Consider the following 24,921-nt stretch of genomic DNA (forward strand, 5'->3'; position numbering starts at 1 on the left):
TATTTCCATAATGCAACCGAATAGCATATTTTATTAGACCCCTTCTGCCTCCTCAATGCTAATTCCTTTATAACCCCAAACGTCCAGGTTATAACGTCGATTTTCTGTTTTGAGACTGAAGCCTAAGCCAAGATAAGTGTGATGACATCACCACGACTCCATTCAGAGCCAAAGAAGACATTATTCAACTTTATCACAGGCTGAGTAGTACTCCTTGTGACAAGTAAACTGAACTTCATGTGTAAAACCAGTGGGGTTCCCCTTTAATGCAAATATATTATGATAGCAATCACTCAGTGAAAACATTGCATAGACTGGTGGAAAGGTTGTAAGGACAGGCGCTTTTTCATGTCTGCTTTAGATCTTTTACAGCCTTGGTTGCAAAACATTATAAATGAACTCTAGTGAGCTGTTTTTGTAGCCTAGGTGTGGACTTCTAGGTACGAGGTCGAAGTGAGCTCTATTATACAGTAAGCTCTTTCCCACGCCTTTCTCCCACAACTCCTCGTGTCTCTGTGCTGAGGAGAAAGTAGGGGGGGGGGTAAACTGGAGTGGGGTGGTGGGTTACAGTCCTGGAATGTGCGCGCGCTCCCGGTTCTCTCTCTCTCTCTCTCTCTCTGTTCTCGTCGGTCGCGGCGCGCGCCACAGACAGACTCGTGTGCGCGCGCAGCCCGCGACAGGTCTGGAAGTGCAAGGAAGGAGGCAGGAAAAAACGCTGCTGGAGCGGGGAATGATGGCGGTGAGCGAGAAGAAGGGACAAGTTTGATACTGTAAAACTGGGACGTTGTGGGCGATCTTTCGGCGCCTAACACGATGAAGCAAATCGGAGGTGAGAGCCTTACAAAGTTGTTTACCTTTGTGCGGTGTTGTGTGCGGAGCCGGAGTTAACATTTTCAACGGCTCGTACTTGAAATGCCACAATGAATTGTTCAGGGGCACTAACGTTCGGGCTGTATTGAACTGTTGGTCCGGTAAGTTTAACTTTGTTTCGCCTTTTTTTATCTGTGATGTAGCGATAGCAACAACACAAACAATGTTTAAGCGACTGAACTAAGTACAGTAAGAGTTCATAGCTGGTTGAAGTTACTTTAAAGGTTAACCGTTGTGGTTAGCTAACGCCAGTCGTCAGACGACCATCGAAATGCATACTAACGTGTGTGCATGCTAACGTTAACCTTCTAACTGACTAATAGTTAACGTTAACACAGCGACACTTCATGTTCTAACTTTAACTTTCACGCTGTGATTTGCATGTAGAAAGAGATAATTGTGTATTAGGCTAACCCAGTTACCTTAGGCGTAGTGGGATAATGGTATCCCGGTCTCTGTATTAACAGATTGTACTGTTCGTGTCTCTCTTTAGATGACTTCGATGTGAGTGTTTAGTTGAGACAACAATGCTCCAAAGAAGCCCCGCCGGACCCATGGCACCGCTTGCGTAAAAGTTGAGGGATAATAGTTCACCAACAAACAGCAGCAGTCTCTCCAAGCCTGGCTTTTCTAATTGGGCTGCAGTCACAAACAAGCAAAAATGATCAAAGCGGAAAGCAAAGGAGGCGAGAGGACCCTGAGGAGCGCGTCCCCTCACAGAAATGCATACAAGTCTGACTTCCACGCCATTAAGTGCTCCTTTGATGGGCCCAAATCCGAGGGCACCCCCAAATCATATGCAAATGGGTCCAGTGACACCCGAGAGGACTCAAGGGGGAGGCCTTTTGGGAACAGAGTGAACAAGATAAAGAACATATTCCTACAGATGGATGGTCAGCAACAGGAGTGCCAAGAGGGGAAAGTGACTTTAAAGCCAGAGGTGTCCCCACCGAAGCTTCCAGTCAACACTCACAAAGTTAACTTGAACAGTGCTACAAGCCCAGAATCACACAATTTAGATAAAACTCCCAAGGGGGAAGAAGTTGAGATTGACAAAGTGGCTTTGGCAGAGAAGTTTTCTGTGACCAGAAAACTCTTTGAAAGGGGCATCAAAGAGCAGCCTGCAGCTGAAAAGCAGTCTCCAAACAGAGTGGTAAATCGTTTGTCCCTCGGAAGTGCCTCTGATGAGGGGAAAAGCACAAGGAGAGTTTCAGGATCAGGATCCTCCGAGACCACTATCAAATCAGAGCAAACTCCTACAGCAGTTGAATGTCGACCGGATGAGAACACTGATAAAGGGCATGGGGCTAGACTGTTACTGAATGCAGGACCCATGTCCAAAAGGTTGGAGAATTATATGGCAGAGAATGACTCAGAAGACAACAACACAGCAGCTGCAAAAGGAGGAATGGTGTCTGCTAAACAACACAGTACCCCTGAACATTTACTGCCTACCTCTCCAACAAGGGACAGCTTACACAAATCTACATCTCCTGTTAAAGAAGCCACTAACTCTACCCCTGTGACTGATGCCACTAACAAAAATACATCCCAGACGTGTGTCAGTAACAAACCAGCATCTTTGGGGTCTACTGTTGGGCTTAAACCAACATTCCCAGTTACCAACGCAGCATACAAATCTATTTCTCCAACAACTGATGCCACTCACAAACCCTTCTCACCAGAGCAAACAACCCCAGTTAGCCATGGCTACAAACGCTCCTCATCATCCGGTGAAGGATTTAGTAGGACATCTGTTGGTGGGGATGAAGACAAGCCACATAGTCCGCCCCCAAGGGATGTGAAGCAGCCTCTTCCATCAGCTGGTGGTTTTCAGAACACCAACATGGCTAAATACCCTGAAAAAGCCAGGAGTAATGACAGTGTGGTGCATAGTCCTACCAGGGACAAGTCACCCAGCCAGACCTCATCACTGGACTCCAGGGGGGTGAGCATGGTACGGGCAGAACTAGTTGTGGTTCAGAATGAGTCCTCAGAGAGTGAAGAGAATGAGGATGAGAACGTTGAAGATAATGTGTTTGAGGAACGGAAGGTGCAAAGTCCCAAAGGCCTACTAACAGACCTGAAAAGAACCTTTCCACCAGAAAAACAGAACTGTAACCCTGCTCATCATGTCTTAGCGAGAGATGTCGCAAAAGAGACACAAAGGATAGCAGAGACTGTGGGTGAAGGTAGAGTCTTGGAGGACAGCGAGCAATTCAGGTTAAAAGAGAAGAGAATGGAAGAAAGTTCAGTTGTGAGCCAAGATGGTGAAGATAATTGTGAGGAAGTAGCAGAGGAGGAGAGTGAGCTGGAGGAGCAGGTGGGCCAGAGCATCCTGGATAGAGCCTCACCCGTAGTGTACGGTATAGAGAACGCAGCATTTGTGGATGACAGAGATGTAGCCCAGGTCCTCAGGGAAGAAGAGGAGGAAGAGGAGGAAGATCAAATGTATGGGGAGTATGACAACTGTTACGAGGCCCCTGGTCTGTCGGATGAGGAGGAGCCTCCCCCAAAGAGGAAAATCAAGTTCTCTATAGACCCTATTGTGGTAAGTATTTTGTTTTGTACGTCTGAATTGTTGCTGCTCAACTCAAGCACCTACAAACATATTTCACAGCACCGTCATTATAAACCACTGTCTCACTGATTCAGCAACCGTGTCTGACCTAGGTGTTTCCCTCCAGACACAAGACAAATTAGTGGGGGCTGAGAATGAATGCTTTTGTCGGGCATGTTGACGTCACAGCTGCTGCACTGTATCATCAGACAAGCTTTGTCACAGTTCAGAAAACTTAAACTATGGTTTATTTAATCTTCGTGACCAGGGGGGCAGGTCGTTTGACAAACTCCCCTCCGGGTGCATTAACCCTGCAAGGGATCAGGAGAGAGGGGAGACTTTTGGGGACGTGAGGTAGCAACGTTGTTTGTGGTATTTTTGGAAATATTGTTGACATTGCACAGGAGCTTGTGGGAGCAGGACCACAGCTGAATGAGGGCAGCAGTGAGGTAGAGACATGTGAAACTTAAGACTGTACAGCTAAAGTTAAAAACCATGGCCACCCCTGAGTCACTGCACTGCACGGGTATTTTTACTCATTTAGAGTGGTTCCCCTCTGCTTCTGAATCATGTGTTGCACTCAAGAGGGACTTTTCACTTCTCTCCAACATGGATATGAGGAATTCAGGGATTTTATTCACCCATATGATCTCTTTTACAGACCATGGCATAGTTATCTTATTACCACTGGGGAATTCCTGATTTTTACTATCCATTAATGTGTAAGGATATGAACCTTTTGTGTAAAGCAGAAAGGCACATTCACTTTTTTTTCTTTTCTCTGAATTCCCTTGTGTTGTTAATGCTTATTATTGAGAGGTCTAATGTCTCTTCATTAAGGATAGTCCAACAATTGGTTTTGTAGAGCTGGGTGATTGACAGAATAACTACTGTTACAATATTTTTTTCTTTATTACACTATCTAATCTCAGCTAGGGATGTTCCAAATGGTCTGTGTATAATTAACACCAATATAAATTATGATTCATTTGATCAGTCAAATAAGTTCAGAGAAATGTATTGAACGATGCAGCCTCCAAGCCCATTATATTGCAATTGTACAGTACCATAAATACCTGTAGTCTTCTATCCATAATATGTATTTAATATATCTTCAGTCTTTACAGTTTTGTACACCAAAGGGGTGTGGTGGAAGTGGAGGTAATAAGTTTTACCATAGATATTCCACCATCAACATATCTAAACAACATTTTGCTAAAGCAGGGAAAAACAAATCACTCCAGTGCATTCCACATAGCTTTTGAACAGCTCAGTGTTTATCCAGGCCTTAAAATGCACTGTTATCTCAGGGTGTGGACCCCCCTCCCCATCCTAGTCATCCTGGCAGGGGGTCCTGGGAGAGGGGACCAGAAGCTGACCTGGAGTGGAGGGGACACAAACAGCAATGCGCCTCCTCCACCCAAAGTGGAGTTGTGACAGAGATAAACATAGCTTTATAGTTCACAACAATATGCTAGACTGTGTCTCCTCTATGCAGCAGTTCACATACTGCTCACAACAACTGTGAGAGGAAGACTTTATGCAATCAGAGAAATAGCTGACACAAGCTTGTAGTTGTTGATATATGAGCTTGTATCGTCATGTACATCCCTAGGGCTGATTGAAAGACACTAGCTACGTCCATATTTTTCATACAGCTTCTTAATGATCATTTAGTATGTGAAAGGCATGAGTATGTTTTGTTTATTTAGTTAGCACACAGTATTGACCAAATATTATGTGTGAGTGATGATCCTTGAATGAAGGGCTGCAACATTATTATTCTCAAAATCGATCTGCCGATTCTTTTTTCTCAATTAATCGATAAATCATTTGGTCTATAAAATAAAATATTCCTAACCCTAACCCAAGGTAGCCTGTTCAAATTACTTGTTTTGTCTGTCCAACAATGCAAAAAAAAGATTTTCACGTTACTATCACACATTTGCTGTGACACAAGATGTCACAGCAAATTGTTATAGTTGAGAAGTTAGAACTAGGTAATTTTCAACATCAATGCTTAAAAAATAACAAATGATTAATTGATTATTAATGTAGTTTTTCTGTCGATTGACTAAGTGATTAACCTACTAATATTTTAACTGTCCTATGATCCTCATGCCTTGTCAATCCCATTACATCAACCTTCTCAGTGGATTTTTTCAGAAAAGCATGACTGATTTTAAACACTTTTGATGTAAAATTCTATATTAAATTATATGGACTCATAATATGTGTAGTATTTAATGAATACTTTAAATTTTAGTTAGTATGTACAATGTTCAAAGAATTCAGACAGCTTTTTTCCCCAGTCCGTATGCTACCTCCCCAGGTTGCTGTGAGAGCACCTATAATGACCCCCAGAGGAAAGTAATGGATATATGCAAAATGTAGCAAATGTGAGGTGAAGATAAGTAGCAAGTCCAAATATTTTCTTTTAAGTTTACAATTACCTTTTATATAATTGCATGAATGGGTGCATGCAATGGACAGGCTGGAAAGATCACAGAGAGATTTGTCAGAACAATGAAATGCGCTTGGATTAAAACCATGGGGTCAAGGTTACGTGGTATGTGTGTTAGCCAATTAAGTCACACAAATGTCCCTCAGCCAAAATTTCTACCTGTGGCCTGGCTAACAAAAGCCTCCTGCTAGCACAGCATCATTCTCCACAGTCTGTTAGTCAGAGCTGGCACTGGGATCTAGCACACTCGTAGCTAACTAGGAGAGAGGAAGTGCTTTGTGCTTCTGGCTCACAACAGGATTAGGTCCCTTCGTAACCTGAGTCTTCTTGACAGAGGAGGTGTCCTGTATGGAAGAAAGGTCCTCTTTGTGAAGTAAAGGAGACGTCCAGTTTCAACATGTATCACGCTTACCAGGGTTGAAAAACAAACTTGGTTGAAGAGGGCAGTCAGGATTAGTGCACACTGATCATCCCAAAAGTGAAAGTCTTTTGTCAAGCCAAATATTGGGTGGTTATGGTTGCTAAATTCATTTACTTTAATTCACTGTAATTATTTTATACATTATGTTTTGTGAGAAGATTTTTCTGCATAAATGGTAACACAGAGTCACACTTTAGTAGGGCATGGAAATGCTGCATTCCCATTGCTGCTGTGTCAGTATATAAGTTTGCTATACCCTCTGGCTGTATGAGCAGTATAAATATTGCACCACTGTTTTAAATTATATCTTTGGTCTTAGTAAGGAGGTTGTTTCCTCTATAACTGCAAATACAAACCGGGCCTGTAATATTAGATTTGTGCGTCTACGGATGTCCTTATCTGGAGAAACTTTTTAACCTCAGATCACAAGTTTGAATTTGCTTTCACTCTGAAACCTATAGGTTGGCAAAAAACCAAGAGTTACTGAATGACTAACACACCCTGCTGTATGTGTGTTATCTGCTTGGGGACAAAGACTGCACAGTCATTTTCAGAGTAGTTATGTGGGATCTCTAGAGAGATGTTGTGTTGGGTTTTGTGTGTCATGTTGCATATGTGGACATATGGAACAGGAGTCAAAAACCAGTTAACCATAACAGTGAAGAAAATGTCTGAAACCAGGTTCTGCTCTGCACCTGCTGCGTTGCCCCACCCCCACAGTCACAGGAAGTACCACCAGCAGATATTGGTCAAGTGAACACATTGTCCCTTCTTGAACACACAGGGTGTGGTAAAGGATTGTAGAGTTCATTGTAACTGAAAGAATTTAGCTTTTTTTTTTTGTTGTTTGCACTGTAGATAATTATACTGTCCACATTGGTAACTGTTCAAGAATACACGTTCTATCAGTTTGGCTTCCCATATGCCTGCTGTAAAACCATGTCTAGTATCTGTGGACATTTCACCTGTGTCATGTACAGTACAGTTTGTAGACATTAATGTGGAGACAGATAACAAGTTTCATGTGTGCCCTGTGCGTGCTTTTGTAATTTAAAGAAGTTAAGTGCATTCATTTGGAAGCATGTTACAGTCTTCTGTCTGTATGTCAATAATGAAATGACACGTCACTGTTTAAATGTTTTTTGCAAAAACAGAAGTTGATGTGTGTGTTCTGAGTAAAAGTGCACCGTTGCATTGTTATTAACGTTATATATCCAGTAGTGGAGAACAGTCTCTGTTTTCGTTACATCAACCTAACTTTATTAACAACATACAAAAATCTATTTTTGGCATTTGTTAATCGATTCAGAGTCATAGAGGGCAAGATGCACAGTCCTTATGTGAATTGATCTTTTCCCCCACTCTTTATATATGCTGAAAGTTAATTATAGCAGGACACAATCCTCTGCTCTTCTCTCCGTATTTCATGTGGTAAGTGAAAAGTAAAAAGGGGCATACTCCATGTTTTGACTCTGGCCTCTGTAGCCAACCTATCCCATAGTGTTATGCTTTCCATTTCCTATCTGAGATGGGTCTTCTGCTGGCCAGAGGAATGTGTCTGACAAGACTCCACCCTCATCCAACCAGCAGACAGGCCCTCCCCTTGTAGGATCTGAGTTCCCTCCAGCCACCTGGGCAAGAGGGAGACTATCCGACAAAACGGCAGAATACTAATGCAGTCAGCTCAATGCTTCATTAAACTACTTGGCTTGGCATGAGTCTTAGGCTGATTGTGATTGCCTTAAACGCTTTCATTATGTGATTACAGACAAACACATTAGCGGATGCTGTGTGTTTTCACTGAAAGTTAACAGTAATTGTGTGTTACTGTAAAGCTTTCAGCAACCCCTGCAGGACAAAAGTAGCTTTTGTGGGCAATTTATAAACAAACCTGTTCAACCTGTTTATGTTTGCAGTCCTTTGGAAATTTGATTCCATTGCAGCACTCTGCTCTCCTCAGACTGCACCTCGTCCTGTAATAATACCAATGGCATGCATACAGGAAGTACTAGGTATATATTTTATTATTTTTATATTTTCCTGGTGTGTTTACTCAGGGTCTAAAAACTGGGCCCCATGCCTTCTCCCCTAATTACTCTATGATCTGCGCCAGGCTGACATCCCTGCCCCAGCTCGCTCTCACAGCGTGTTTTGATTTGTTGTCTTTTTGTAGGCCCGCTTACATTACAAGCTCCCAATCCAGTGGTCAGCCCTCGTTTTGCACTGGCAAGAGATTTCTCTGGTTTGCTTTTCCTCGCAGCTGCTGACTCATTTCCCACATTGGTATTCTGTTGTGGGGAGGGGAATGAGGGAAAGATGGAAAGGGTTTTAGTTTGGGTGTGGGTGTGTGTACATCTGTGCGTGTGAGCACACGTAGTGTGGACAGACCACTGCAGTTGTTGGAGATGGATGAAAAGCCCACACATACTGCTGGAGGAAATGGAAATATGAAGATGGTATAGCAGTAGATTGACCCACATCACAACCTCATTGACCGCAGCAATAGTTTAGGGGAAGAAATTGGCATCAAAAGAACACGTTAATTACCTTGTTCTGTATAAACTTTCTTATAAAAAGAAATAGTTCTTTGGTCTCTCATTCTTGTTGGAGTCTGCCTGATCAACAGTTGAGTGTTTTGGTTTTAGCTAATGGTGCACTGGGCATGTGCTGAACAATAAAGGAAAATGGGTGTTGACTCTGATAACTGGAGACAGTGATAATAGTTAGCTGTGTGTAAGGCTTGTTTGTGAGAGAGAGAGAGGCTAATAAAGAGATTGATTTCTTTCTTTCTTGCAAAGAGAAGAACAGTGGTTGAGTGTTTGGGTTTCAGCAAAGAACAGAACATTGTTCGGAAAAGGCCTGGGAGACCATGGCGACATGGGAGTCGGTGGGGGACGTAGAGGGGAGAAGCCAATCTGCACTGCTGGATTCAGTGGTGCTCCCTATATTCTATTAGCCTAGTTTTTCAACCCTTAATTACTAAAGTCTCCAAAGTCTAAACTAAAAAGCATCTTTCATCCTTAATGAAATTTCTGTCTGCTCTAGTTCTGTGAATCCATTTTTAACTATGTAAATTATAGGTTGATAAGCTTTGTCAGTCCTATTTATAGAAGCCAATTCAAGCTTGTTTTTCAGAGCCAGATGAAGATGCAAGCAGGACAAAAATGTCTTGAGTAGTTTGTTGGTTATTTTAAAAAGTAATAGTAAGTCTTCAGTGCTATGTGCAATGGCCTCGCCTTTGTGTGATAAAGATAACACCTGTTTACCACAGGAAAAAAGCACAATATGTGGGTCATGGATTATAAACCCATGGCAATAAGCTTGTTCAAGTATAAAATGGAAGAGGAGGACGCACTTGGGTCGATGGAGGGTCGAGGCCCCATGAATAGCATTCCTGCCTGTACCACAGAGCTGCAGTAGTGTGCATAATCTTCAAGTTTCTAATCTTCTTTCATTTGGTTTGGGAGGCTACATGAGAGGTACCTGCAAGTGTACTAAATCAGTACATGTATGTCTTGTTTCCAAGATAACACAATACGATTCCATTTGGATAAATGTGTGTGAAAACCAACAGGATGTTGTAAAACAGAAATAGTTGAGAGCTCAGTACGTTATTCTGGAAACGTACTATCTGCACAGTTTTGGGGTGCGTCCAAAGGCCACATAGTGAGAAGACTGAAAGACAGAGGAGAAGGAGATTGTTTGTGGTTGATTCCTCAAGTCTTGACATGCTGCAGGATCTAGACCTCTTTGTTGCCCTGAGTGGAAATGTTTACTTGATTACATCATACATCCCTCATGGCAAATATCTCAATCAATTCAATTATCCTGTACACCTACCTTATTTTTTGAATTGTCACCCCTTGTTGTTAGGTAGTTTTTTATTGTGTTAACCACAACCTGGGGAACACAACTCAACATTTGTCACAGGGATTAGTGTCTCTCAGACATCCAAGGTTGCGCACTAGAATACAACACTCCACCTGACAGCTCAGTGTTTGCGAGTAAGCCTACTTCTGTCTGTTATGGTGTTTTGGAAGACTGTATACAGCTCGACATGCAGCACTTTGCCTGGTGAATCATCTGATTTTGAAAATTTGCTATCTTGATATACAAGATGGAATCACAAATTTGGGTGGTTGTAGAGTAATATAGAAAAAAAGTAGAACAAATATCACATATCAAAGTTTGTGGATGTGTACATTTTGTTGTTAAATTAAAATCTAGGATACAGGTGTATTGAGTATTAATTCAGGCAAATTCTCAGGAAAATAAATTGTAGAAAATTCTCAGATCATCCCTCCCGCGAATAACTGAAGTGGACTGCTGCTGTCTCAAAGCTCACAGATGATCTTGTCAAGGTTACGAGCATTTGCGAGCCTGATTCCTGCTCTTCCAAGAACCACTCTGTCCCAGCTCACTAACTTGACTTGATGACTTCGTGCCCAGCCCAGAGAATACATGTGAAATAAATAAATTAAAGGGGGTGATTGAAACCTGATATTTTGTTCCTAGAAATAATCCAAACGAAATTGAAAAAACCTGGTTAGAGTACATAGTATTTGAGGCTCATAGTCCAACCTTCTGTGTAAAGGATAAAATCCTAAATTAAAGTCCAAGTTCAAATCCGAAGTTTCAAGACATTTATGCCCTATATTTATTGCCGCTGTGGGGCTTCAAACAATCTTTTTTTATGTATTTCTCTTTTAGGCCATTCATAAAAAAACGATTCAATGGAATAGAATGAAGCTCAGCAAAAGTTCAATAGGAAGACTACTTCTCTCTCTTTTATTCATATTCTACCCGGAGCTCATATCCGTTCCTACATTTCCCACTGTCCTCTGTTTAATTTCCAAGAAGCAACTTTTCTGTTTTGCTCCATCCAATTTAGTAAGCTGATATTCAGCATTCAGTAAAACTACAATTCCCACCTCATCCACTCTCAGTCAACGGCACCTGTAGGATGCACCATTTGACCTTCATGCCAGCATCTTGAAACCACCACCACCAGTATTATTCATCATGACTCCACCCAGATTAAGACTAATGATGACCATACAGGGGGTTTATGTTACCGACCCACTGTTGGGTTCATCCCCATAATCAGGCATTAGCCCCTGATGGAGTCTGCTAAACTCTAATCTACTTTTTCATCAACAATGCTTTATATCTATAAACTAGTCTCTCGCAACTGAACTCCATCTCTGGTTCTTCCCTCCTTGTTCTCTTAGGACCGTGTCAGGTCCAATGGCTTGTTAATTTTACTCAGACCTCTAGATTGCAGGCCTTGTAAAATCTGTCCGAATCTGTCTGGACATTTCAGCAGGCTTTGCTGGCTTGAGGATAATTTACAAGACATTGCAGTGCTGCTAACTAGAGCTACAACAACAAGTCGAGTCACAGAAAATTAAGTGGCTCCTATTTTGATAACCACTAATCATTTAATAAGTTTTTTTTTTTTTAAGCAAAAATGCCAAAGATTCACTTGGGTTTGACTTTTTAAAAGCAAAAATTTACTGGGTTTCATTTGTCCTTCAAGTTAGTTAGACCATCTGTGGGTTTTGGACTGTTGTTCGAACAATGCAGGGCATTTGAAGATGTCATCTTAGGCTCTGGGAAACTATGGTGGACATCTTTTCACATTTTTGTTGAAAAGATTAATCGAGAAAAAGAATCAGCAGATGAATCAATAAAATAATTGTTTGTTGCATCCCTGCTGCTACCCTTGTTTTAACAAAGAACTGTAACCTCTTATTACATTGTAGTAACTGAGTCACAACAGATGGTCATCTCCAATCCTTCCAACATTGTAGTGTTCACTCTAGCTTGACCCCGGGAGTGTTTTTCAGAGTGGATTACGAATACCATTTCTGCTTGGCAGTATCAGTAGTATTCAAGGTAAATAGCAGAGTGTTGTTGTCTGTAATAACTCTTAAGGCTGGTGTTGAGTACTGGACCTGGGGGGGGGGGGGGTGGTTGTATTGCTCTTTTATTTCTTTTTACAACACGTGTCGCCTCTGAACATTGATCTTTGCTGCATCCACTGCTTAGCTCTCCCCAGCTGTGCCCTACTTTTCATGCTGCTCATGTTCTGCCGTATGTGTGTGTGCTTTATAATTCCAACCAGAAAACTTCCTCTGGGACACATCCAGTGCTTTGTGAGGCCTGCCTGCAAAGTTCACAACTTCTTAAAACTCCTCAAGAGTATGTCTTGGGAATGCATCTTCTACTTCAGTGCTGTTGACACTTGATTGACATCTGTTCAAAAATGTGATTGATAAAACTTTGATTTAAAATGCTAAAGATTGATTATGCAGTCTGTACAGTTGGATTACTACAGATTATTCGGCTTCATGTCAGACAATGTTGTGAGAACAGTGGCCACAGTTTGATAAATAGTGAATTTCAATGTCAATGGTCCAAGTCATCATCAAAGGGCTCTGCTGTCCCTCAGCAGCTGTTAAAGTGTGATTCAGTAGTGCACTGGCGCCTTAATTTCCCTAGTAAAGGTCCAAAGTATGAGTGTAATTCTCCCTCCCCTTGCTATTTCTCTCATATGAAGAATGTGTCCTTGTTCAGCCTACCAAGATAAATAGGAATAACTCAAAAGTGAAAATAATATCCCTATGTCTGCGCAGATCCTGTAGATACCCCCCAACATAAATCTGTGTGATGGTTAACTACTTGTTAAGGAGATAGAAGGTGGTGTGTTGAAGCTATGCACTTTTTCGACCAACACAGGTCTTCACTACCTTCTCCAATGAGGAATATGATCGGCGCAATGATGATGTGGACCCAGTCGCAGCGTCTGCAGAGTATGAGCTGGAGAAGAGAGTGGAGAAGATGGATGTGTTCCCTGTGGAGATTGAGAAAGGTGAGCTTAGTAACACTGAAGGTAAAATCCTATGTGCAATAAGCAACCAGTGAGAAACATTTCAAAAGGGGGAAACATGTTTTCATAAACATGTGGAATTGAGCCTATTTGTGTGCAGTTCTTTCTCCCCAGCCTTTAAAATCTTTCTCTTTCTCTGAATTCAGGAGACAATGGACTTGGCATCAGTATCATAGGAATGGGAGTGGGAGCAGACCAGGGTCTGGAGAAGCTTGGCATTTTTGTGAAAACCATAACAGAGCGAGGAGCAGCTGAGAACGATGGACGGTGAGTTAGAGCGCTGAAACCTTCTCTTTGCACAACCCCACATTTAAGACTCATTACAAAAGAGTCACTCATGATGTTTGGCATACAACCGGAAACATGGCACGCACTCACTGGACACCGCACCACCACCACAGGTTTTAATGTCACACTCCCAGGAATTGCTCATCCCCCCAGGGCCTTGTGCCACACAAGACACAAACAACAGGATGTATTTATAACATCACAAAGAAGCTAAAGAAAATAGTCCCGCCTCTTCCGTTTCCCAGGCATTTTTAGATTTGTTTTATTGCCAGCTGCATTTAGGCTACTGTATTTTTTTTATCTTTACTACTATGCTGAAGGCGGTGCATAACTCTTCTGTGGAAATGCTTTGAAAACCTTCCCTTGTATTTACTATTTTCTGTATCTCTAGCATACAGGTGAATGACCAGATAGTGGAGGTGGATGGTATCAGTCTGGTGGGCGTCACCCAACTGTTTGCTGCTACAGTCCTGAAGAACACCAAAGGCACAGTGAGGTCAGCTCAAAGCCCAACTCCTCAACCCCTAAAAACAACTTTATTGAAAAGATCTTGGTTACAAGACAGACTGTTATTAGAAATAACTGGTAAACTGGCTGTTTATATCTTGAGAGTCCACAGGCCATGACTGATTAGTGTTTTTTTCTCTGAAGTGAAGCGTATTGTTGCATGTTAATGATTTATCATAGGGAAATTAAACACCCACACATGATAGGGGCATGCTTAAACTGCATCCCAAAATTTGCATTTCCTTGTAGCGAGTAGTGGTATTTCTAGGCAACATGTAAAATGCTCCATTATATGGCACACTAACACTAAAAAAAACAGGTTCCTGATTGGACGGGAGAAGCCAGGGACGCAAAGCGAGGTAGCCCGCCTCATAAGCGAGACACTAGAGCAGGAGAAGAACCAGCAGCAACATCAACAACACCTGGATGACCCCTATGAACACTCTACAGAGGAGGTGAGTCAGCTGATCACGTCATTTCAGAATCAGAATCAGAAATACTTTATTGATCCTTGGGGGGAAATTGGACAGTACCGGTGCTCCCATTCAAGAGTAGAAAGAAGCATAATTTAGAACTAAAAGTATGTACAAAATATAAAAATAAGAAACAGAAAATAAAAAATATACACATTTACAGTATTTAAGTGAACAATTAGGTAAAAAAAATATATACAATAACAATGTATATGTATGCATGTGTTGCACTGAAGTTGCACTGAAGTGTATGACTAAATTTAAACTAAATTTACTGCTCATGTCTGTGTTCATGTCATATAGGATGTGGGAAGGATTCCCATGTTAATGACTTACAATCATCATCAGTATGTGTTTTTGATTACAGAGCTGGCCATGTAAGGATTTAAATCCTGTGCATTGACAATATAACACCATATGTGTTAAATTTGGGTTTAATTACATTGAAAGATGCGAGGCCTCCATATTTGTTTTCAGGTACTTCTGTATGATTAAATGCCAAGTCATATTTAAGACTTGGATGTTGACATGAACACTGTTTACAAGTCGGAAACTAGTTATTACGATGACGGCGACATGACATGAACACGGCATTAGCCCCTTTGTCACGCCCAGTCCAATCCCACTCGGCTCAACCAGGAAATGAGCAGCTGGCTGTGAGTAAGCCATGTGTCACCGTTCTGCTGTGCTGGAAGGTGTTCATTCAACCGCCACCTGTCTGCCAGAGTTGTGAAATGTTTGCTCTCTGAAGTTCAAGCAGCCACAAGCCCCTGTTTTAGCGATAGAGAGACTGGGCAGAGAATATATGTGGGATTCACTGGAGCAGACAAAAAAAAGGAATATTGCATAACTTGAAGTGAGGAAGTGGACACTGTTTGGAGTGTCTCTGTGGTTATGCAAAGTGTGTGTATATGTGTGTAGGTGTGTTGATAGCCTCGTTTTCCACTGATAATACTGTTCATGTTGATGTGTTCGATGCTGCAGACATGTGTAGCCAAACTGCACTGCCTCCCCATGAACCAGCCCACCAATGTTTGGTTATGATGTTGTATTGATTACAATGTTCTTTCCAGACTGTGGGGAGCTGCGCCACTGGGAGTGTTGTTGACACACGCTGAGCATGTTTCTGGGCATGAAGGGTGTGTTGGTGTTTGCAATATGTGATGCAATGTTTGATGTCATATTTCAGGAGGAGCGCTATGAGGAGGAGGAGGACGACGATGCGGATGAGAGGATTCTGGGCTCCAATTTCTCTCCAGGGCGGAGCGTAGAGGTGTTTGAGCTGCCTGATACAGAGGCTTTGTTTATGCCGACCAACATGGACAGCTCTCAGATGGCCTTCAAGTTCAAAGAGGTATCACCCACACCATGACTTATGTAATTTAAATAAATCAAAGTTTCAGTATTCTGTTTAGACAACCAAAGATTATTAATAACCTGCTGTCATTGGTGTAACCAAATCTTTTATTTTATTATTTTTGTTCCTTAGCTGCAGCTCAAACATAGCATTGCTGAAGCTGAAATAAATCAACTAAAGGAAAAGGTATGATGAGGATGAAACCAACATGTTCTACTTTTTTGTTTATTGTTTTGAAGATATTCACATAGCATACAGGAAAAATAAATATATAATATAGTAAATACAAATGAAAATTTTACATAATGTGTTACAAAGTCACTCAAAAACAGAATATATGATTAATATGACTGTTATTGAGATCAGTTATAAGCATGAATTAATGAGTTAGATTTACAACTTTGATGTATCAGACTGCGCATGTGAAATGGTGATGCACTTACAGTAGGTTGTTGAAGAAAACAGTGTCACACAATAAGCAGACAAAATGTGTGACCTAGTTCTTTTAAATGACTATTTAATACAACAAATGACACACTGACTGTCTGGCTAAACAAATTCAATTTAGCCAACCAAAGTAACATGTCACCATCTCTGTACAGCTAAGGGCATCTGAGGAGGACAAATCATTGTGGGAAGCCAGGGAGTCTGCAATGGAGCAAAAGATCGAGGATAGCAACGACAAAATCCTAAAGTTGGAGAGCTACTGGCTGGAAGCCCAGGCTCTGTGTAAGAGTGTGAATGAACAATTAGCTGAGACTCAGGGCCAGTATGAGACCCTGGACAAGAAGTACAATAAGGCCAAGAAACTGCTCAAGGACTACCAGCAGAAGTGAGTTTGTCAATTTATTCATATAACACATTTAAAAACAACAAATGTTGACCAAAAGATATATTACATTGAAATTAAAAATACAATGAGATACTGATGTAAACATAGCTTAATTAATGATTAGGTAAATATGAAAATGTGAAATACAATGCATTCAATTAGATAAACAGGAAATAAGCAGTCATGCAGTCAAGATAACATTTATTTAGCCATATAAAGATGTCCGGAGGTGCAATTTAATAATTCAAAAGAGAATACCTGATCGGGAGAAGTAGACTCTTCCGCAGTCTGGAGACAAGATTGGAAAATGCTTGGACCATTAGACTTTAACTAGGAGAATGGAGAGGAGGGACTGTTCAGTGGGACTGTTCAGTAGGCCTGAGAGGTCTACAAGCTGAATAATGGTTGAGGAGGATAGATTTTAAGTCTAAAACACTTGTTGAAGAGCTCACTTAGTGCTATGGTGCCCCCTGAAATAACTTGAGTTTATGGACAATATTGTTTTTGTCTCAAAAGGAGATAAACAGTTTTTTAATAAACAGTCAGAAGGTCTAAAATACATTATGAAGCAGGACGGGATATAACATTGACTATGGAGCTATTTATAATAGATCAGATTCAATCAGTTCTAAATTAAAGTACATGCAAGGGAATAAAGTCTAAATGATGTGGTAGGCTGGTAAAAAGGTATAGTGGTAATAAGAACTATCGAGCAAAGGGTTAAAGGGTCAGCTCACTGAGATCACAAAAACATCTCATGTACTAGGGGTACATGAGACAATGTTTTAATGTGGTGTGTAGTCATGCCAGTAGTTCTGGTTTTATCTGCTAAAGTTTTGAGATATTGGTCTCTGACATTTCTGCTGCCCCCCCAATACAATGGGCATTAATTGAAATTCCTTTGAGGTGTTCAAAGCATTGAAACATTACATTGAATCATTTGTTTCTATTTGAAGTAATATAAAAAAATAATTTTGTCCTCTCAGTCTTGATAGTGCCGATACGTTTTTCCATTTACACTCTACTTTTTGCTCACAGTATCACTTGTGCTATGATATAAGATCTGATTTTACATTTTGTGATTTTGTAAGGACAACATCTGCCAGTGGAATGAAGTGGTTTTGTGATAGTCACAAAAAATAGAACTTGTTTACAAGCTAAAGGACTGATTGGAAACCACATTTCCTTTTTTCCTCCCCAGAGAGATAGACTTTGTGAAGAAAGAGGAGGAGCTGAAAAAAATCCTAGATGAAAAAGACAAGTGGTACAAGGAGCAGCTGGAGAGCTTGCAGAACAGGGTAAGACCCCAGATCGAAAAGAAATGCTTTTACACCTCAACAGAGTTGCTAGAGACACTGAAATAAGCGTGAGCGTTGTTTTGTCCACAGATAGCTGTCCTGGAGTCCAGAGGGGCCTCAGGTGTGGAGCATCAGAGTGGTCGGGACTCAGCAGCAGATGAGAGATTAAGTGCCCCAGACCCAATCACCAACACGCAATCTGTTGACTCACTACTCGGTACAAAGGGTTACTAGAATTAAATTAGATTTAAAACACGTCACACTTTCATTGTGTGATCTGTAAAACATTCACAAGTACACATCATAAACTCCAGTCAGCCTGGTGAATAATTAAAACTGCACTGTCTCTTACGACTTATCTGGTATGTTTTTTTTCTCTCTCTTGTGTAGAACAAGACTGGAGTGAGTTGGTCCCTGAGACCGAGCGCCTGGACACCAGTGCACACCGAGCAAAAGGCCTGCTGGCTCAGAAGGCCAAACGTCAGCCTCCGTCTCGGAGCAAACTGAAGGAGAACCTCACAGTGGCTTCAAGTCACTCTCGGGTCAGCCAGGAACAGCTGATAGTGGTATAAGTGACATAATATAATTGGATTAAAAAGTCAGCCTCCTGAGGCCAGATGTAAGGTATTACCTGAAACCCTTAATCGAGGCATGTTCACGCTCAAAATGATCAAACTAACGGTGACAAAACACCCAGTGTCTCCCTTTTATAGAAGAAGCAGAGCGCTTGTTAACTTGAGTAATATTTGATTTTGTGTATATGAGCTGTGAACAAGGTGGGGTTGTATGCAGTGATGGTAGCTGACAGATTTACCGCCACTTCGTCTGCGTCTGTGTTCTAGTCATGTTTAAGCAAAAAAACATATTTCAGGAAACAAAGTTAGCATGTTGTGACCCACTGTTGAGCCTGTCTTAACATACTCTCAGCTGTTGGGACATGTTACTCTTGCACCAATAAGTATATTTCTAACCTGATCACAGCCAATCACAACTAAATTAAATAGCTTCTATCCCTTCTTCCTTGCATTGTCCTAGTAAATAATTAGCTCTGTCCCCACAGGAAGCTGAAGAGGAGGAGGATCAGGAGGAGCAGGAATCTCCCAGGAGGAGGAGGTCCATCCAGGAGAGCCTGTCTCTCCCAGTGCCTGTCTGCTATCCTGGGAATGGACAGAGAGATGATCCAGGAGAGACTAGAGATGGGTCCAGGGGTAAGGCAGAGCTTTCCAGCAGCCCGTCTTTGTCTCCATCACAGGGAGACAGTATTGAAAGCAGTGGAAGTCCTTCTTTGTCACCTCCAAAAGACACCCTGTCACCACATTCCCCCTCTGGATTCATGCGCAATGCCAAGAAGAGGGAGTCCAAAGGAAAGGGCAAAGAGCTCAAAGGTATGCAAGACCAACCTGTGACGGCAGCAGTAGCAATGCTTCCTGTTCCTTTGTTACTGAGCCTGATTATTATTGTTTCATTTCAGAGGAGCTCAATGAGGCCTCGTCAGCAGGAAAACCTAAAAGACGATTTCCAGACTTTGGGTAAGTCTCCGCAGTGATCACTGTCATTCGTTCCCAAGTTACCATCATTTTTGCACTAATGACAAAAATGTTACTGGTCATCAACAGAGGCCTGCGGAAGTCAGGAGGCAAAGGAAAAAAACATGACAAGGAGGCGATGAGAGCATCTTTGGACAGCAGGTACGTTACTGCTCAACTTCATTTATAACTATTTAAAGGTGACAAATACTCCAAATATCTATTGAGTTGTTGTGGTTCTTCTCCATGTTTTGTAAGACATTTGTTTTAACTGGATTATTAATGTAAACTACATTACTCAAACAAACAAAAGCTCATGGACAGTGAACCGCTGACCGAACAGCTGTAGACCTTAACTGCAGTATTACTGGAATCCATGTTACTCTGTGGATGTAAATATTGAGCTAGACCAGCTTACTACTTTCTTGTTGCCAAATCTTAATATAGATTGTTTTTTTCCTCCTATATCTGATGGTTATTACTTATTGAGTAATTTTTAATGCCACACATCACGAATTAGGCACTCACATGTTTAAGCCCGAGTGTGGATAACTGTATCTTCCTCATTCTCCAATGCCCAGGGGATCTGCCGAGTTACTGGAGGAGTCGGGAGGGAACCTCTCTCCTGCAGATTCAATGACCTCCATCCCTACCTGTATGCCCTTCTCCTGGTTTGGAGACAAAGAGAGGGACAGAGACAGAGAGCCTTCATCCTCCAGCAGCAGTCTGCCGTACGCTGCAACTGAGACCAGCAGTGAGCAAAGCCAGGATCGCAAGAATAAGGTCTGTAACTTTCTCTAACCTTATGTGGAAATAAATATATTAGTTATTAGTTTATTTATGACATCAGTGGGGTCAAGAACTTGATGTCTCTCAGTCATTCTGCTGTCACCACTGATGACTTGGCCAGCTGTAAAACAGTCATTGTCTATCCTCCATTTTTGTCTTCAGTAAAACCAGTAGACACATGATGGGAGGCTGTTTGTGCTGTCATTGACCAGTTCTCCAAATAAGCTGCACCATGACACAGTAACTGGATCCATATGTTAGCCATTAGAGAGAGGATTCGGTGGCTTTTCAATGAGTTTGCAAATAGTGACACATCAAACGCATCCAGCGAAACGCCTGGCTAACTGTCAAACAGGCTGCGGTCGAGCTGGTGTTCCCAAGATACTCTTTAATGAGTTCAAGACACGAGCTGAAGCAAGAAGACATGATTAGAAGAGAATAGTTTGAGTTTTGTTGCTGTGTGCATTGTGGCAGTTTTTGTCAGCTTTTGCTGCCTGGACAGCTTTTGCTGCCTGGACATTTATCTCACCTGTTTCCTTTAAACAGACAAATCTCTCCTGGTCCTCTTTATTCAGTCGCTCATTAGATTTGGTACAGTATACACATCTTTGTTTTACATTTGATTTTTAGATGACACAGTAGAGCATTACTAACAAATGTAATTTCTCACCTCAATACATCCTATGCATAATGCACTGTTTCTTTTCTAGTGGGTATGTGGTAGTGTTATAGGAAACTAATGTTATCTCATTTTCCCTTTTATCCACATTCAGAAAGCCTTGTGGCTTGTATTAGATGAAACAGATGAAGCCAAAAGTAGTTCCTAGGGCTCGTTGCACCAGCTAATCGGAAGTTTGATCGGGGATTTGTGTGAAAAGTCAACACTAACTGCCACGTTGTAACTAACTTGAATTATGCAACCTCTTTTTTATAGTTTAATTCTCACAGTATGTTGAAACTTGCACATAGCTGGTGCAATGGCCTGCAGGTCTGGACAATATTTCCCTCCAAATTTAACCCACATTTGCATATGAAAAACAAGCCACAGTTTAATTTTGAACCTACATTACATGTAAAAATTATCACTTTGTCACCAAATAGTTAATGTTAATAGCTTCTACTGGAATACATTGAAAACATTACCCCATACCTGAAATGTGTGTGCTTGTGTTTTTCATTAGACGTAGTGTTAGTTGTTGTAGTTTAAAAGTTGTTGATGTAGTTTTGGTGGTGGATTGTTTTTAGTTTTAATCACCTTAAATATTGTGCTGCTTAGTAGATACTGCCTTCCTATCACATGTTGAAGATCACACTCACTAATTGCTCAAGTCAATGACCTGGACTGTTCCCATTTTAATCACAGCTTTAACTATTTATCATAATAATTTCAGTCTTTTTAGAAACAGCACTGCACTCCCCCACTCCTCACCCCTGTAGTGTTGTATTTGTGTGCTTCTCCCAGTAAAGAACTGTTGTTTGGTGATGTGTTACTTTAGTAAATGCGTTCCTTGTTTCCACTTGTTCCAGAGTTTTTCAGTCATAGATGATTCTAACCCTGCCAGTCCCAGTTCAGACATCTCTGGGTTAGTCGCTGAACCCAATCTGTCTGGGCGCTCACACACTTTAATCTTCTCTTCCAGCGAGGTGAGTGCTCTCCTTGTTGCACAGTCACAAAAGCTGTGTGGGACGCCTTGATGCAGCTGAAAGGGGACATTCTCAAGCATGCTCTTTGAGCCTCCCCCCTTTCAGAGCTGAGATTAATTTGTGAATGCAGGAGGAACAGAAGAGTGCATGTTTGTGTTCAAGCTATTTTGTTTTGTGTTAAAACAAGTCTTGTGGCTTAGCTTCTCTTAAAGTCAGCTGTGATGTTCATAGATTGCCTCTGTTAGAACCGTCGACCAGCTTCTTGTTCTTTACAAGCTTTGGCAGACCGCAGAACGATGTTGACTGCTCTGCTGCCTGCTCAGTGGTGTTTCAGCGTCTGTTGTTTCTGATATTACAGTTTCAAGTGTCTCTCTCAGTCAAATGGATAGTATGGAGACACACGTCTGCATCTGAGAGTGTCATTGGTATTTTGCTGTCATTGCACGCCTGTTTTCTTCGTGTTAGCTTGGGAAATCTGTGCACTGCACACAGTTTTAACAGATCTTGCACTACACGTTATTTGTGTTTTTTGTTTACATACTATGGTTGGCTTTACTTTTACCCGCTTCGTCACTTAACTGCTTTAGGAACATTGATCCGATCGGTATCCATGGCATCATATGGCTGTTGCACATTGGTGGCAGGCGTGTACTCTATACATGTTTTGGTACAAGTCAAAATAATGCACTACACTTGAGTAATCTTTTTCCTTTTAGAGTACAACAACGTATGACACAAAACAGTGGGACACTAAAAGCCAAATGTTCAGAAAAATGCATTTTAGATCATTTTTAACAAAAATTCTAATACTCAGTATGTTTATTTTTCTAATATCTGTTTATATCATGTGTGTCCTCTGCAGACTTTGGATGATGAACCAGTAGCTACAGGAAAAGAGTATCAGTGGCAGAACCGGCCCGTCTCTGAATGGACCAATCAGCAGGTCTGTCACTGGTTGATGGGCATGAATATGGACCAATACACACCTGAGTTCACAGCGAAGGGAGTGGACGGCCAGCAGCTGTTGAACTTGGACAGTGACAAGCTGAAGGTAAAAAAAATGTCTACTTTGAATTACCTGTTTAATAATGGAGTGATAGTTTAAGAGTGATGGTTTAATGATTTAATGTTTGCTTTAATGACACAAGGCCTCTTTCATTGTCAAAACAAGTCATTGTTTAGTCCAGCCTAGTTGGCTTTTGACTGCCACCTTGTGGCCAGAAGTATTTTGTCCTGTTGACAGCTGCAGCTAGAAATGACTATTGATTCATTATTCATATTTTACATTTCTGCAACATTAGAGGGGAAAATTAGTATTAAGGACATAAATGAGAGAAAATGCTTGAAGCGCATTGAAATATTGAATATTTAATTGAGATGATGAAAAAACCACATATTGTTATACATTTGTAGATGTTGGTCATCTGTGTCACCATTGACGTTAAATACAATAGATTCTTTATATAAGTTGTAGAAAGAAACATGGTAGCATCATTCTGCCCTGTGTGCACTTTTCTCCTTCAGGCGCTCGGTGTGTCAAGTCAGAACGACCGTTCAACTATCAAGAAAAAGCTGAAGGACATGCGTAAGGCCCAGGAGAAGCAGGAGAAACAGAGGGAGAAAAGAGAGAAGGAGGTCCGACGCAGTGGGAGACTGCCTGCCAGTACTGACTCTGTCTGCTGAGGCAGCAGATCTGTACTCTGAATTCATTCAGCTCATAAACGTCATCACTAGCAGAACCCTGACCAAACCTGTTTTTATACTTGTAGTGCCACGACATTCTTGTCACATGGTGTTAATACAAACGAGCACAGAGCATGACTGCCAGGAGAGTACCTGTGCCGACGGATGTTCATACTGCAGCCTCTGTTTCTTTTCTCATCACTGTTTCTCCCAAATATTCAAACACATTTTTAGCTCAAACCATTTTAACTGAACGATGGGGAATGTCAAACAAGTTGGGGATGTGACCAAAAAGGAATCCTAACATTTTTTTTACCACTAAAAAGCTAGAAGCTATAATTAAATGAAAAAGTCTGTTTTCAGATCTAATGTAGTCGTTGCATATCATGCACACATTTACCTATGGAAGTCAAATGTATACTGCTTTTTCAGCATTTTATATTTTTGCTAGTATAACTTGCCTGTTTCCATGTACAAGTCTGCAGGAAGCGTTGTACAGTTCAGATAAAAGCACTATATTTGTCTTTTAAGCTTCAATGGGTGACAAGGTTTTAAATGTATAAGTAAGTTTTATACATGTGCCTATTAACTGCATATCTTTTTTTTTTTTTTTTTTTACTTAAATACCATTGTTCATTTTATACTATCTAAATTTTTCTACTAAGTAGAATAGCTAGGCTGTTGTTTTTGTTGAATGAAAAGCAACAAACAAATCAAGTAGGGTCGAGGTGAATGCTGCTTATGCTGTTCGTGACTCCGGCTGTGTGTCGCTGAGATGGTACCGTGATGCTCCATGTAAACACACACAGCATGCAGGTCTGCTACACACACACACCTCACCGGCCAATCAGACGGTGAGATGTGCCTATGACAAGGACTTTGTGTGAGTCAGGAGCACAGCGTCGTGTATGAATGTGAGGCTGAACGGTGAGTCGTTCACAGCCAAAACCCAAGTGCTTCCTTTCTTCTTCTCAAGCATGACTCCATGTTGGACTGCAAGAAAAAAACTCATGTTTTCCACGTCTTCTGAATCGGAGAAAAACATAATTTCTTGTTAAATACAGCATCAATAAACTAATTTTCACTTTGTGATGTACTCTTGTATTCTTGTATTGTGTTCTAGTCTCACTGCTCTTCCTCCTCGCTTCCGTCAATTTGCATTTACAAACTGACATGATTTTATATATTGAAACATAAGAAAACGACACCAGAGAAATTGGAGAAGTAACAGTCCGATACCTTAATCCCTTTTATAAATAACTAGTATTAAGTCTCAGTGGGCAGGTGGTCTGCAGCGGATATAAAAGACCCTCAATC

The 24,921-nt window shown here is 41.3% G+C and overlaps 1 protein-coding gene across 1 annotated transcript; it reads left to right on the plus strand.

The window, feature by feature from the left end:
* The first annotated feature begins 670 nt into the window (after positions 1-670).
* On the plus strand, positions 671-24,693 carry ppp1r9ala (protein phosphatase 1 regulatory subunit 9A-like A). Its single transcript, XM_070914217.1, has 20 exons — positions 671-829; positions 1,364-3,421; positions 13,057-13,189; positions 13,354-13,474; positions 13,887-13,991; positions 14,322-14,457; positions 15,665-15,829; positions 15,965-16,018; positions 16,435-16,664; positions 17,866-17,962; positions 18,053-18,179; positions 18,353-18,528; positions 19,023-19,347; positions 19,434-19,491; positions 19,579-19,650; positions 20,070-20,271; positions 20,824-20,868; positions 21,805-21,921; positions 22,784-22,972; positions 23,446-24,693. Exons 2-20 carry the CDS (start codon positions 1,532-1,534, stop codon positions 23,602-23,604), a joined length of 4,401 nt encoding a protein of 1,466 aa, XP_070770318.1. The 5' UTR covers positions 671-829; positions 1,364-1,531; the 3' UTR covers positions 23,605-24,693.
* Positions 24,694-24,921: the final 228 nt, after the last annotated feature.

The sequence above is a fragment of the Enoplosus armatus genome, chromosome 11 (assembly GCF_043641665.1).
Source record: "Enoplosus armatus isolate fEnoArm2 chromosome 11, fEnoArm2.hap1, whole genome shotgun sequence".
Lineage (NCBI taxonomy): Eukaryota > Metazoa > Chordata > Actinopteri > Centrarchiformes > Enoplosidae > Enoplosus > Enoplosus armatus.